The 16,087-nt window shown below is 42.7% G+C and overlaps 2 protein-coding genes across 3 annotated transcripts in view; both read right to left on the reverse strand.

Annotated features, from left to right (window-relative positions):
• The window catches only part of LOC132452621 (B-cell receptor CD22-like), a 37,813-nt gene that overhangs the window by 4,890 nt on the left and 16,836 nt on the right, over positions 1-16,087 (reverse strand). The window contains exons 11-15 of one of the 2 annotated variants that reach the window (XM_060045310.1): positions 14,268-14,534; positions 13,873-14,133; positions 13,332-13,586; positions 2,263-2,359; positions 2,126-2,186 (exon numbers count right to left, since the gene is read on the reverse strand). The exons of the other annotated variant lie outside the window; for it this stretch is intronic. Of the exons in view, the coding sequence (XP_059901293.1) occupies positions 2,126-2,186; positions 2,263-2,359; positions 13,332-13,586; positions 13,873-14,133; positions 14,268-14,534 (941 nt within the window). The remainder of the gene's footprint in view (positions 1-2,125; positions 2,187-2,262; positions 2,360-13,331; positions 13,587-13,872; positions 14,134-14,267; positions 14,535-16,087) is intronic. 2 annotated transcript variants of the gene reach the window in all.
• Positions 2,263-5,417, reverse strand: LOC132452625 (sialoadhesin-like). The gene is made up of 6 exons (XM_060045325.1): positions 5,286-5,417; positions 5,054-5,160; positions 3,777-4,157; positions 3,304-3,522; positions 2,903-3,169; positions 2,263-2,732 (listed from the first exon to the last, which is right to left on the reverse strand). The coding sequence occupies exons 2-6, from the start codon at positions 5,106-5,108 to the stop codon at positions 2,407-2,409; spliced, it is 1,248 nt and encodes a 415-aa protein (XP_059901308.1). The 5' UTR covers positions 5,109-5,160; positions 5,286-5,417; the 3' UTR covers positions 2,263-2,406.

The following is a 16,087-nucleotide window of genomic DNA, read 5'->3' on the forward strand; positions in this document are numbered from 1 at the left end:
TCAAAAACTATCAATTCTTATCTGATGAAACATCTTCAGAAACAACACGCATCTACCAAGCTAGTTGAAAAAGACCCTGAAGGTAACAAAGGGGCTAGGAATGTTGATGAGCGCTAATATGATGAGGGCATGTGTTTCTCCCAACGGTGCTCCACAAGGTCAAGCAGGTTAATATTTCCAAGTGAAATTTCCAAGTGTGTGTGTGTGTGTGTGTGTGTGTGTGTGTGTGTGTGTGTGTGTGTGTGTGTGTGTGTGTGTGTGTGTGTGTGTGTGTGTGTGTATACTACAGACAGACTGATAGATGATGGAGATGTATGGACAAAGACTGATATAGACATAGACATACTAACATAGACTACTAAAGCACTTTATCCACCATTATTGATTTCATCTGTTATTTTATTTATCTAAACGGCCAGAGTGGAGGAAATATTATTTTTGTTAAACATTAACAATGTTTGTGAGTCTGAAAGTACTTTTTATTTATTTAATTTCTCTTTGTGAGGCTGAAAATACTTTTAAGTTTGCCCATCATTATTGATGATGAGATCTCCAGTTGGTGGAGTTTAGCTGTTTTGAGTTAAGGTTACAACGAATGGATAAACCTCACTGTGTTTACATTGTAAAGTTTTTATCAGTTTTGTAATTCATCAGTTTTGCACTATTATTGATTCCTACAGTTACTAAATGGTCTGAGGCACAGTTAAATTTTTGCACTGCCAAAACTATACTTTGTACCTGTTTCAATGGCTACAATAAATATGCCAAAAGTTTCAAAACATACTGTATGTTGTGTTTTGTTGATCCACTGCTTCATCGTAGTGATACTGGGTACAATGATCAAATTTTCCAGTTGATTTGTCGAACACCATGCCACATCAGCCCCAAAATAATGTGTGTGCATTTGTAGAGGGTTGGAAACAATGAAAATATTTCGTTCAATTGCACTCACACTACTACACTGCTATGGCATGTTCAGGTCACTAGGTGGCGCATTGCACTTGTGGTAGGATAGGACTTACATGTCAGCAAACCAGAGGACTAGCAGCCTCCCTGGCTATCCAGTTAGGGAGGCAACACATTAATAAGATTAAACAATTTATTTTTTTAAAAAAGTTACTTTCCCTAGTAACTAGTTACCTTGAAAGTAACGAGTAACTTAAAGTAACTGGTAACTGTAACTTAGTTACTAATTTAAAGTAACTTGCCCAACACTGCTTATATGGGGCTATAAGACACTCCCCTCAACATATCAAAACGTTGCCCTGGTTGGTTGGAATTACCACGTGGAATTTCCCACGTGAGAAACTCCTTTCAAGGAGCCGTGCCCTCTCCCAAACTATGCTTGTTCAACCTTCGAGAAATGCACACGTGTCCGACTTGACGGGGTTGGAACTTGACGTGTTTCTGACTAGTTCCGGTGGATGTTCTCAAGTGTGGTTCATGCTGCGCGCAAATGCAGACGATCTGAAACAAGCCTATTGGTTGTAGTTTCTTGGAGCCCCCCCTCTTACATTTCCTGATGCAAAAACTGACATTTTGTGTTAGAGGTAGATCCGTGTTAGAGGTAGATCCGGTACTCTCCCGTCTCAGGGGAAAATGTGCTCCGGGAGCGGGGGCCCTCATGGATACCTTTCGCACCTGGGGCGGTGGGCAGCTGCGGTGCAGTGCCCGGGGAGCAGCGCCCGGGAAGCAGTTTGGGGTTTAAATACCCTATTTTCCATTGAAAACATTAGGATCGCCGAATAAGGAAGTCTCTTCATGTGAAATCATTATGACTGCGGCAATCAGTCTTTTCCAACTTCTGAAAGTCATTCTGTTTGGGGGTCTATAGCAAACTCCTACAGTTTGGGAGGTCATTAGCACATTCCTACTAAAATGGGCTTTGTTTAAGCTGCAAAATGTTGACATAAGTTATTTCCATTTCAGAATATTCCAAATCGAGGACAAGGGTTGAAGTTCGGACTGTTCTTAATAAAAGTTAGACACAAGGATGTGCAGTCTCTCCTAGCCACAGGGCTAGAGTTATAGAGAAGGAAGCTCAATAAGGAAACAACTAGAAGTAATTTCCACCGTGTGTCTTAGTAAAGGATGGGTTAGTAATAAATGGCTTCCTGTGTCTCACCTCCTCCACGGTATCTGGCCTTCCTCCCTGTCCACATGCTTTACTGGAGGACCTCTTTCTTCTGGAGAAGAGAACAGAGAGATGAAGAAGCAACAGGAAAAGTAAAGGAACTGAAACATAGAAAGACAATATCTCACCTCATCCAGAGGAAGACAAGGAGGAGTATGGTGGCCAGTAGGACAGCAATGGTTGTTACAGCTACCATTGCTGGATGTGATGATGATGATGATATCACTGAAACATAGTCAGTTGATTTCAAATACTGAAAACAAACTCTAATATTAGTAGGCGAATGTTTCACTGGGTGCCTTTGACTTTGAGGGAGGTGTGTGTATTTTAAATGAATAATTACTTTGAATGAATAAAAAGGTGGAGTCATGATGTCCGATTGCATTATGGGCTTGGCAGTAATAGTTTCCTTCATGCTCAGATGTGATATTAGTGATGGTGTAGTTCTGTCCTGTTTCCTTCACTGAGTCTTCATGTTCCTTGAACCAGGTGTAGGTAGCTGCTGGGTTGGCATCACTGCTGCAGCTCAGAGTCACTGAACTGCCCTCCTCTATTTCACCAGAAGGATTTGAACAAACAGAAGTGTGTTTAGGCCCATCTGGAGACACATAGAAACATGTATTATATTCATGACAGTATTAATATTAATATAAATTACAAAGTGGAGAAGTTTTTGAATTCATTGCACATGAATTTACTGATAATTGATGTTGCCAAGTCATACATTTTAATATCTTTAATATGATGTACAATATTGGTTGCACTCACATTTCATGTGAATAGTGATCCAGTTAGATGCTTGCCTTAGCTCAGTCTGAACTAGACAGTAGTATTGTCCAGAGTCTGACGTCAGGATTTGTTTAAAAACAAGCTTTGGTCCCTGGTTCAAGTTTGTGGAGAAAGGACCTTTTATAACCTTGAACCAGGTGTAGTTAGCTGCTGGGTTGGCATCACTGCTGCAGCTCAGAGTCACTGAACTGCCCTCCTTTATTTCACCAGAGGGATTCATGGTCACTGAGGGGGTCTTTGGAGCGTCTGTTAACAGTAAAATTTCATTAATTATATAAAATACCAGCAGATTGGTCAATTCACGAATCTACGTGTAGTTCTTTACTCTAAAAGATCCATTGCATCTGGTATAATTTAAGTGTAGTGTGTAGTGGACTTACACACTAAAGGAGAGCTGAGACGTTCGTATCCTTCAACAGCACATGAATAGTTCTCTCCAGTCGGAATGTGGCCCTTGTAGTTCACTCCCTGTCTTCCCTTCTTTCCATTTCTGAACCAGATGTAGGGAGGGTCACCAGCTAGACCACACATACTGTGACACTCCAGCTTTGTCCAGGTAGGATCGGTAGGGTCAGGAAAGGACACCTTCACCTGGAGATCTGGGTGTGGGAACAAGTTACACACAATAATTATGATGTATCAACACACTCCCACACATACTTGTTCTCACTCATGCACGCGCACACACGCACACACACACACACACACACACACACACACACACACACACACACACACACACACACACACACACACACACACACACACACACACACACACACACACACACACACACACACACACACACACACACACACACACACACACACACACCAGACTCATCAAAGTTTACCTGTTAGAGATAACGTCACTCCAGGGTCACCAGTATATCCGCCACTTGGTTGGTTTGTTGTGAACCTAAACTTGTAGACAGCAGAGTCACTCTGTCTCAGGTCTCTGATTCTCAGGGTACATGTTCCATGACATCTGGACCCGGTACAGTTGACCTTTCCACAGCTATTTTCAACACGACCTGTATAGTCTGAATCACTTAGCAAATCAACTGGCTGATACTTGTCTCCTTTAGTAAACCACAGTGTTCTGACTGTGGTAGGGCGGTACTGTACGTTGTTGTGGTATTCATAAGTGCAGTTGATGTCAACCATTGCTCCTCTTAAAGCGCAGACATTAGTAGATGAGTACGTAACTCTCCAGTCACCATTACCCTGAAGAACTGTGAAAAAACAAACACATCTCATTGAGAATGACCAAGACACAGAGGTTCACCTGATGAACAGACCAGAAGATACATAAAGAGATGGAGGCTGGTGGGTGGAGATGGACACTACGGATACATGCTGACTACTGAGCTGTGAGAGGAACGTTCCAGAAGATCATGTGACACTAGAGGAGTAGCCAGGAGGGGAGTCAAGTTCAACCCCCACCTCTCTGAAATTCTGAATTTATTACACTACACTACCTGAATAACATACACTAACAGTTAATGAATTATGGTAGCGTAGGCTAATAGGCTGTGATTAGTCTCTTTCGTGCTTCTGTTGGAGCAATGTGACCATGAGCTTTGTAATTACTTAGATGTGGAGACAATGAATGTAGCTTAGAGGAGGTGAGGAGAGGAGCCAAGGAGACGAAGTGGGAATAGTGGCGAGGAGAAAAGGTAAGGCGAGAAGAAGTATGGAGACAAGGAAAATAGATGAGTAGAGACAAGGAGGAGGGGAGGAGAGGAGAAAAATAAGGAGCAGAAGAGGAGAGGAGAGAAGACAAGGAGAGGAGAGCAGGAGAGAGGCGAGGAGATGGCATGCAGTGTATAAAGTATTGTTATCTTAAAACCACTGCTTTCACTACAAGAGGTTGTATACAACCTGCAGTGAAGTGGTATTTTCAATGACCAATGAACCCCAAATTAAATATATACAGTGGACCGTTAGTGGACCATATTCTGGGGTCTGTTTAACCAAACACAGCGTTCTAGAGGGCGATTCTTTAATGCTATATTTACTATCCTTCTATATTCAACATGCTGTGGTTTCACCCTCTTATGTTCCAGTTGCTTCGTTGATATGTTATTGAAAATGTTAAACTATATGTTCACAATGTAAATGAACCAACCTGGTACTGACAGAAGGAAAGCGAGAAATCCTCTTGCTGCTGATCTTAAATCCATAGTGAGGCCTCTCCTCTCTCACTCTGTTGTTCTGGGAGGTATTTAAACACGCCTGAAGGTAGAACATGAAACAAAAACGTTCATACTAGGAGAAATATAATATTTAAAATTATATTTTACTCTATGAAATACATTTGTCAAGCATTGAATTAAAGTTAAGAAAATACAACTTCATACCGTAGAGCAGAAAGCTGGTCTGACATCTAGTCTGTGGTTCCAGTTTTTGCAGTTAGCTGAACAGACACCAAAAATATTGCAAGACTTCCTTCCTCTTCACACCATGATTAGCAGAAGAAGGAACAGAAGCCTGGTAACTACAGGACCTATCATAGAATCACCTCCTTAGACCACAACGAGTAGAAAGTGTCTTCTTGTTTTATCTTCTGATTTTTTATTATTTATCTTCTGGCCTGCTGATCCTTACCCACACAGGGAGGCAACTGAACATACACACACGTCACACTCACACATTTGAACTTCTTTATTTATGTGCGCAATTCATAATAAGTATACATAAGGACAAATATGTTACAGATACAAAACATTGCTCAGGCATGATCCAGCAATGTGGGTCTGATGACAGTTCAAACAGCAGATTATGGATACATAGAAACAACTTCTCCTCCAAATGTGGCGACTTCCAATAATGGAGGATGTTGAGGAGCATTTGGCAGGTTGTTTTGCCCTTGCTTTTGTAAAGCCAACTATCCTGAAACCCCTAAAGACAAGCCTATGGACGTTGCCCAGGCTGCAAAGATAAGTACCAGAAATTGACATTTGTAGCCAAGGCTAGATATTTTCTTGAACAAATGGTTTGCGAAAGAGTAACAACTCAGTATGATGCATGACTTTACATGAAGGTACACAAATAGATTCAATACTGGTAAACAAATTATTCAAAAAGCTTAACTACTGGTGAACGAATGATTCAAAAAGCTTCACTACTGGTGTACGAATGGATCGCAAATCAGTAGCAACTCATCATCAGTCAGATCAAGCTCTACGGGTGCCTAGAAAGCTGGGTTCCGATTCTCGGGCGAGGGGGACTTTGCGCTTCCCAAAGTCAAGAAAAAGGGAAGCACGGGCCATTTCCCGTACGGCGCTATCGTCATTGTGCGCTATTGGCATGTTTAATAAATGTGACAGCCTAGTGGCGATTTACAGTAAGTCCACTCAAAGTCTGGAACTCCTATCCTCGTGACATCCCTGTCAATGGCTGTGCCTAGGCTACTTTAATTAGATTCTGACATTTCGGAAATGAAGAGGACAGTACACAGTGTGCAGAAAAATTGTTTCGCATATCAGACATGACACAGAAATTATTGAAAGAATCGCGGACTGCCCGAAATGATAGTGTTATTCATTATTTTTCATTTTGCATTATTAGTTTGGTCGTGATATTTCACGAATAAAGGTTGCCAGCCCCAAACCCGTCAGGTTGGACTACCCTGAATCGTGTTGAAAACTCGACGTTCATAGCAACCCTAATAAATCTCCTTACGCTTTCTACCTGATATTTTCTTTCCCTTTCTTTGTGTTTTTTTGTTTGTTTCAGGATTGGTGCCTTTCGTATTGGCGCCCTATATTGTTTTGACATTTAATATCGCTCATAATTTTTTCTTCTTCATATGAACCACATAGGTCAAATGGCCACATAAAGGGACGGCCGTTCTGGACTTTGACAGAACGTCCTACTGGTCACTCCGCCCACTATGCACATTGGCGAAGATGAGTGTTGCACTTTTGATAGAACTATCTGCCTGATTGCATCTATTTTCATAAACAGTGGCAAGAGGGATGCGTCAATTATTGCAACCTTGTGGTGTATGAAGTTATTATTTCTTGTACTTGTTGGTCCCAGACGCCAGCAACGTTAAATCTGTGTCCAAGATAAGTGTACAATTCGTGTCGGGAATATACCCTGATCAGTGGCGAAGCTAGACCTTTTTTGTTCTTGCCTTAGCCGGCCCTATCGTTTCGTCCTCAAATCTAATATTCTACCGTTTTTTTTGCACGAGCAATGAGAGTATGGATGCTGTACTTATTTTTCCATTCATTTTGAATTGTGTTCATGTCGGATTTTGACCGGTACCACCTGTTTCCACCGCTCCTCCTTTCATGAAGCGCTGCGCATTTAGACTCCTTTACTTCGAGACCTGACCACTCTTGCAAAGCATATGTATGATGTTCTCCTGTGTGTGTGTGTGTGTGTGTGTGTGTGTGTGTGTGTGTGTGTGTGTGTGTGTGTGTGTGTGTGTGTGTGTGTGTGTGTGTGTGTGTGTGTGTGTGTGTGTGTGTGTGTGGGGGGGGGGGGGGGGGGGGGGTTGTGTTTCGTAAAATAGTGGGGGTTAACAGGTTGGGTTAATCTGTGCCAAAATTCTTTTGGGGGCCAGACTGTGGGACCCAGGATGAGAACTATATAGAGAGTATCTGTCTTTCACGGTGCTATCAGGATGTTTGCAGGTGTATGATGCAGAACACTAGGGCCTACAGTGAGGTGTTTGCTGACGGGGGAGTGGGGTGTGCCTGGATGAGGGGAAATGGTTAGGGGCTGTGATAGTTGAATGTCTTAAAGGGGACGTTTAACTGATATAATATTCTATGAATCCTCTTAATACAGCTATTTCATAATGACAGCATTAATTTTATATGAAAAAACACTATAATTATCTGTGTAGTGACATAGCAAATATATATATACATATACGTATATATCAGAAATGTTCACATTTCAAAGTGGACCGGCCCACCGGGAGACCTCCCGAGCTTCCCAATCTCCAGCCTCTGCTGCAGAGTGAATTAAAATCGTCCTGGGGGGTCTAATACAAATAAACATAAACTATAACCGCATTTCACATTAATCACAAATATGCCGCTCAGGTTTGGCATTGTTGGCCCGTTGAGAGGAGGAGCAGGCGACTCCGCTGTCAGTGCGTGTGCAATATAACAGTGATACGCTGTTGTTGAAAAACGACGCAAAAGGTATAACATGAATGTCTATCTGACGGACCCCCGCGTTGCAAAACTATGAAAAAGGTACCAATTTTTCGTTGGAAATTGACGCCAGGGATCCTTGGCCATGCGTCACACATTTGACGAGTACGGGAGTGAGACTGTGTTGATAAGACACAACACTGAGAAATATACCATTCACATCTATGTCAAATTGAAACTCTTCTATCGAAACCTAACAATCCTTTGTCAAAATGACATTCTGATGACAAAATGATACCCACTTGTATCATATGAAGACACTTTCAGATCACCAGCAACACACTAGTCTACATTATATAAAACACTGCACTCTTCCATATTCACTATTTTTATTCAGCTTCACAAAGGGCACGTTTCACAACAACCAAAACACAACAGTTTTTTTAAATTGCTTGAACACTATAGACACATGCTTAGACCAAAGTAACACAACTTGAAGTTTTTGTTTCTATACCTTAAACACATGTAACCATTCCAAAAGTGCTGCTTTGCACTTCAGTTGCAATTGTGCAACGCACTTGCTCCTTTCTGCAACACACTTGCTCCTGCACACTATTTCATACATAAGACACTTAATTCAAAAATGACGTCTCTTTGTACCATTGGGAAAAAACATCTATTCAAAATCCTAAACACATTTGTTAATTGAAAATACTTACATGCACACCTGAAAACACTGAACACCAATCAGCCAGCTACAAAGAGGCCTCAGTTAAGCCATTTTGAGAACTTTGCAAGCATGGATGCAGCAAGAGCAAGAGGCAGAGGTAGAGGAGGAAGAGGAGGACAGAGACATAGAGGAGGACGTGGTGGAAGAGGCCGTGCATGGAACCTTATTTCCGATGACATAAGAGCGACTTTGGTGGACCATGTCATAAACCATGGTCTGACTATGAGGGAAGCTGGGCAGAGAGTCCACCCTAATCTAAGCCGTTTCACAGTTTCATCCATAATAAGGACATTCTGACTGGAAAACAGGTAGGTCTTCAACTCTCTACTTTCTACTCTACTCAGACTGTATCTAGAGTATTTGCAAATACTGTACCATATCACATGTACTGTATTGCAGGGTGGCTAATGCTCCTTTCTGAATGAAAGGGGTATTTTTGTGACATACTGTGATTACCTACATTGAGATGTTTCAGTACTTTCTATGGTATATACAGTAAAGTACAGTATATACAGTACTGTAAAAAATAAGCAAACCAATACAGTAACATTTTGTGGTTGCTTTTTTCTATAGAATGACTAGAAGACCTTCTGGGGGCGGACGCCAACGCCTGTTCACCCAACAGCAGGAACTTGCCATTGTGGACCTGGTCAGAGCAAACAATGCAATCCGTCTCAACCAGCTACAGCAACGAATACTTGCAGATAGAGAAGCATTCAATAACATAGAGCGAGTAAGCAGTTCCCCTATCAGACGCATCTTGGTAAAGCACCAAATTACAATGAAGCAATTGTGTCAAAATACTTCGACATGTATGTGTACAGGTAAGTGTTACAGCCCTTTATATTTACAATACAGTATTGGTCATCCAGTTACAGCTGAATATGTGCCATTGTATCAGTACCACATAGATACATTCAGAGAGGTACCAGGTACCTGTTTGATGGGTTGGGGGTTCTGTATGTGTAGTACTGTAGTTGAGTGTTTTGAGTAATGCCATCCAAAATATGTATTGCATGTATTTTGTTTTGTTACAGAGCATATTGGAGATGGATTGAGCTGCACAGCCTCATGAATTTATTTACATTGATGAGGCTGGATTCAAACTCAGCAAAACAAGACGACGGGGTCATAACATAATTGGCCAAAGAGCAATTGTGCAAGTCCCGGGGCAGCGCGGGGGAAATATCTCATTGTGTGCTGCCATAAGCCTTCAAGGGCTACTGCACCATCAAGCAAAACTAGGTCCCTTCAATACCGAACATATATTAACATTTCTGGATGCACTTCACGATGCAGCTGTACAGGACAGACCAGAGCAGCCCAGGTTTGTTGTTGTCTGGGATTATGTTTGTTTCCATCGGGCTGCTCTGGTCCGCAACTGATTCACCAACCATCATCAATTTGAAGTCCTATACTTGCTCACTTACACACCATTTCTAAACCCCGGCTTGGAGATGGCGCGTATATGACCGCCAACCACATGCTCGCATGCCTCTTCTGCAGGCAATGGAACAGGCCTGCGGAGACATCGACTTAGGGTCAATCCATGGATGGATTCGGCACACAATGCAATAGTTTCCCATGCTTAGCGGGAGGAAAACATTGCTTGTGATGTTGATGAGATCCTATGGCCAGACCCCAACAGACGGGAGGATCCATAATCCCACCCACGCACAATTGCCATGTTTTTCTGTGTTTACAGTACAGTAGGGTTTATTTTTGCTCAAACGGTATTTACTGCACTGTAATGTACAGTGCTGCAATGTACAGTATTGAGTATTTGATCTTTTTGTTGTGGTGAAAACGTGCCCACTGTGGAACTGAATAAAAACAGTGAACATTAAAGACTGCAGTGTTTTATGTAAAGTAGACCAGTGTGTTGCTGCTGATCTGAAAGTGTATTCATATGATGCAAGTATGTATCTTTTTGACATCAAAGTGCCATTTTTACAAAGAAAGGTTTCGATAGCCGAGTTTCAATTTGACATATTTGTGAATGGTTTATTTCCCAGTGTTGTGTTTTATTTGCTTCTGTGTTGAGTTGACACAATGAGCCAAATTTTGCAAAATGTGTTCAAGCAATTGAAAAAAACTAATCAGTTACAGTCTCAAAGGGCTTCAGAGGCCCACATTGTAGGATTCTAAATACTTGCTAAACCTATTGAATACTCATATCTAAACATCTACTTAATGTAGAAGTGTGCGTTACAACTAGACAAACCTCAGGAATCGTGACAATTGCTGGAGTCAACACATTAAAATAAGTCATTTATTTAAAAAGAGTTGAAATCAAAAACTATCAGAATGAGGCATGACAAACTTTTTTTTGTTAATGTAAGTGTCACGTTAGGTTACCTGTCAAAGGTCCAATGAGATTGGTTACTTTCATATTCAAGTTATCAATTGATTAATATAGCGCAATAATGGCAATGACCATCACAGGATCACCATATTCAAATAAATACAATTACTAAAATGCAAAGATCCCATATTAATGATAGAGAAGTTGAAAACAGCATTATACAGCACAGGAACCTAAGCACCTTAGGATGTGCAGCTTCGAGAGGGGATCTGAACTTCAGCAGATCCATTGGGTTGGTTAAGTTACAAACATATAGTCTATGTTGACCACAGATTAAAGGATCTCATCTGTGTGGTCTGATTGGACAAAGGAGCCAGCCAATCAGTGACGCAATTCCTGGATGTCTTAGCAACAGGTGTGGATGATGGCACAGTGATGGCCATCCTGCTCTTCTATTGGTTCTCTCTGTGCTGCAGGCGCCGAGCGATGTTTGCATACACAGGAACATGAAGTAGCTGATGAAAAGTGAAGCCAGACGAGTACATTTAGAAAACACTTTACTCTTCGTGAATAGTCCTGGAGGTCATGTGTTTCTGGTTAATCTAGAGACCCTTTGGTGGTGACTAGTGGTCCCACCATGCAGGCTGCTGGAGGCCTCACTTCAAGTCCATTCTGAAAGGTTTCCTACAACTGTTGAGCTAGAAAGACCCATCTGGTCTTTGAACAACATCTTCATTTACTTCTTTAAAACAAGAAATACATTCATACATCTTCTCTTTCTGCACACCGGCTGTCATGGTCCGCCCCCCGGTATTCCCATTCACCTGCCTGCCACCCTGAGTTCCCCTAATTAACCCAACCACCTTCCCCTGTGCTCCCCCTATAACAGTCCTCTCCTTTCACTCAGTCCTTGCCAGATTCTCTCTTGTTTCATTCAGAGCTTTCCCGCAACTCCCGATTGACTTTGTCTACTCCACTCTGCCTGTTAACGAACCCTCGCCTGTCTGACCTCCTGCCTGCCGTCCAGTCCCTGTAGGTCTGTCTGCTCCTCTGTCCCTGCCTCCTGATCCACCTGCCTGACTTCCTGTTATCAACCCTTCGCCTGCCTGACCGCCCGCCCGACGTCTAGTCCCTGTCGGTCTGTCTGCTGTCCAGTTCCTGACTCCCGATCTGCTCTTCTGCCCTCCCGTTGCCGACTTCTCGCCTGCTGACCCACCGACAATTCCCTGCCCACCTGTCGGTGACTTACTGTCTGCTCCCTGCCTGCCCGATCCTGTACCAGAATAAATCCTTGAAATTGTTCTACAACTGTGCACATGGGTTCTGCCTAGCCCCCCAGTTACACCGGCAAAAATCTCACCAGATCCCAGTTTGAAAACAAACAAAAGTTTCTATTCTCAGATTATCATACAGTCTTCCGGTTAAAACATTGGGGGCGCCAAGTTAAGGTATCCTTTACTGTCCCTTTTTGGGGGACATTATTTCTCTGCTTTTAACCCATCAGGGAGCAGGTGAACAAATGGGGCACACCAGAATACCGGGACAGCCGCAGTGCATCTCCCAGGGAGCAGGTGGGGGTTTCAGGTGCCTTGCTCATGGGCACCTCATCCATAGATGACGACTCCTTTTTATTTTTGCCTACCGGTCGGGATTCGAACCGAGCAGTAAAATTAAAAAAATGTCAAGTTATCTCCAGTTCTGAAATGTCCAAATCGGGCCAGGGTTGACAGTTCTTTATGAAAACACAGACACTGTGATGACCTGTCTCTCCTAGCGACCGGGCTAGAGCAACAGAGAAGGACTTACTTAGGAAACTAGAAGTCTCTTGTGTGGTCTTGTGTTGAGGCCTCCACATGGTGGGGCATTTCCACCGTGTGTCTTAGTAAAGGATGGGTAAGTAATAAAAGGCATCCTTTGTCTTACCTCCGCCACAGTATCTGGCCTTCCTCCCTGTCCACATACTTTTCTGGAGGCCCACTTTCTTCTGGAGAAGAAGACAGAGAGATGATGAAGTAACAGGAGAGGTGAAGGAATGGAAAACAAGAAAGAGAGAATATCTCACCTCATCCAGAGGAAGCCGAGGAGGAGTACGGTGGCCAGTAAGGCAACAATGGTTCTCACTGCGACTGTTGTCCATGATTTTGATTTTGATTTCAAACACTGAATACAAACTACAACATAATTAGGCCAATGTTTAAATGTGTGCCTGTGTCTGTGTTGAAGGTGTGTGCGTGATTTTTAAATGAACAATTACCTTGGATTAACAAAAAGGTAGCATTATGAAGTCCGATTGCATTATGGGCTTGGCAGTAATAGTTTCCTCCATGCTCAGATGTGATTTTAGTGATGGTGTGGTTCTGTCCTGATTCTCTCACTGAGTCTTCATGTTCCTTAAACCAGGTGTACTCAGCTGCTGGGTTGGCATCACTGCTGCAGCTCAGAGTCACTGAACTGCCCTCCTCTATTTCACCAGAGGGACTCACGGTCACCAAGGGGGTCTTTGGAGCGTCTGTCATGAACACAAAATAAGAATATCCATCCTTAAGTCATGAAACTGCAATAATAATAATAATGGATTGAATTCATATAGTGTTTTTCTAGACACTGAAAGACGCTTTACAGGGAAGGGGGACCTCACTAACCACCACCAGTGTGTAGCACCCACTTGGGTATACTAGCATAATAAGTGAGTCAATGTTGTTTACAGGCAAGTAGTAATACATGAATGCCAGCTCTACATTTTAAAGACAAGATATAGAAAAGATGTTAACATATTAGTCCAATATTCAACTCACACTGGACATCCATGAATAGCAAGTTCGAGCTCAGTTGTCCATATTTGTTCTCTGCTTGACAGCGGTACGTTCCTCTGTCTTCAGGGCGGACTGAGGGGAAGGTATGAGGTTGACTTAGTCCCCAGTGCAGAGGTTGGTTGTTCTTGAACCAGGTGTACTCAGCTGCTGGGTTGGCATCACTGCTGCAGTTCAGAGTCACTGAACTGCCCTCCTTTATTCCACCAGAGGGACTTGATAACACAGATATGTGTTTAGGACCATCTGGAGATACATAGAAACATGCAAAAATAGCATGTACATTTAAATTCATGACAGTATTAAAGAAAATGAAAATCCCATTGTGGCAAAATTTGGGTTCATAATTAATGTTGAAGTTTTGGATTGTGTGAACTCACATTTTACGTTAATAGAGATAGAGAACGATCTTTCCCCTAGTTTATTCTGAGTGTCACAGCGAAATTGTCCAGAGTCTGAAGATAGGATCAGTTTAAAGATGAGCTGTTGTCCCTGGTTCATGTACCTGGAGGAACCATCTCTATTAACCCTGAACCAGGTGTAGTTAGCTGCTGGGTTGGCATCACTGCTGCAGCTCAGAGACACTGAACTGCCCTCCTCTATTTCACCAGAGGGACTCACGGTCACTGAGGGGGTCTTTGGAGCATCTGTTAACAGTTAGCATTTAATTAATTAGATAAAATGCCAGTGGTTTTGGTCCATTCATAGTAAAATATTCATGTAGTTCTTTACCCTAAAAGCCTAAAAGGTTGTCTGCATCTGGTATCATGTCAGTGTACTGTGGAGTGGACTTACACACTAAAGGAGAGCGTTGTTGTTCATATCCTTCAACAGCACATGAATAGCTGTATCCATACTGAATGAAGATCCAGTAGTTAATTCCCTGTAGTACATTCTGTCCATTTCTGAACCAGATGTAGCGAGGGTCACCAGCTAGACCACACATACTGTGACACTCCAGCTTTACCCTGGTAGGATCGGTAGGGTAAAGAAAGGACACCTTCACCTGGAGGTCTGAGAAGAAGTTACACACAATTATACTCAATAATAAATACAACACAACACAACACACACACACACACACACACACACACACACACACACACACACACACACACACACACACACACACACACACACACACACACACACACACACACACACACACACTATAGTTTACCTGTTACAGATAACGTCACTCCAGGGTCACCAGTATATTCCCCACCTGGTAGGTTTGTTGTGAACCTAAACTTGTAGACAGCAGAGTCACTCTGTCTCAGGTCTTTGATTCTCAGGGTACATGTTCCATGACATCTGGACCCGGAACAGCTGACCTCTTCACAGCTGGATTCAACACGACCTGTATAGTCTGTATCGTTTTCCAGATCAACTGGCTGATACTTGTCTCCTTTAGTAAACCACAGTGTATTGACTATGGTCAGGAGGTGCTGTACGTTGTCAGGGTATTCATAGGTGCAGCTGATGTCAAACGTTGCTCCTCTTAAAGTGCAGACATTGCTAGATGAGTACGTAACTCTCCAGTCACCATTACCCTGAAGCACTGTGAAAAAACAAACACATCTCATTGAGAATGAACAAGACACAGAGGTTCACCTGATGAACAGATCAGAAGACGCATAAAGAGATGGAGGTTGGTGGGTGGAGATGGAAACTACAGATGCATGCTGACCACTGAGCTGTGAGAAGAACGTTCCAGAACACCATGTGAAACCAGTGAAGTAGCCAGGGGGGTGTAGAGTTCAGACCCCCCCTTAAATGCAAAATGTATTATACATATTATGCTACACTAACTGAATAACATACACTAACAGTTAATGAATAATGGTAGTGATTAGTCTCTAAAGGCCTCGGCCCTATGGTCTATGTGCTTCTGTCGGGGCAATGCGACTATAAGCTTTGAAATTACTTAGATGTGGAGGCAAGGAATATAGAGTAGATGGGAGGAGGAGAGGAGACAAGGATAGGATTGAAAACAAGGGGTTGAAGTGGGAATAGTGGCAAGGAGACAAGGTAAGGAGGTGAAAAGAGTGGAGACATGGAAAAGAGTGGAGTAGTGACAAGAAGGAGGAGAGGATAGGAGTATAAGAGAGGAGAGCAGGAGAGAGGAGAGAAGACGATGAGAGGAGAGCAGGAGACAGGAGAGATGAGGGAGGACATGAGATGGCATGCAGTGTCTACC

The sequence above is a fragment of the Gadus macrocephalus genome, chromosome 23 (assembly GCF_031168955.1).
Source record: "Gadus macrocephalus chromosome 23, ASM3116895v1".
In the NCBI taxonomy this organism is placed as follows: Eukaryota; Metazoa; Chordata; class Actinopteri; order Gadiformes; family Gadidae; genus Gadus; species Gadus macrocephalus.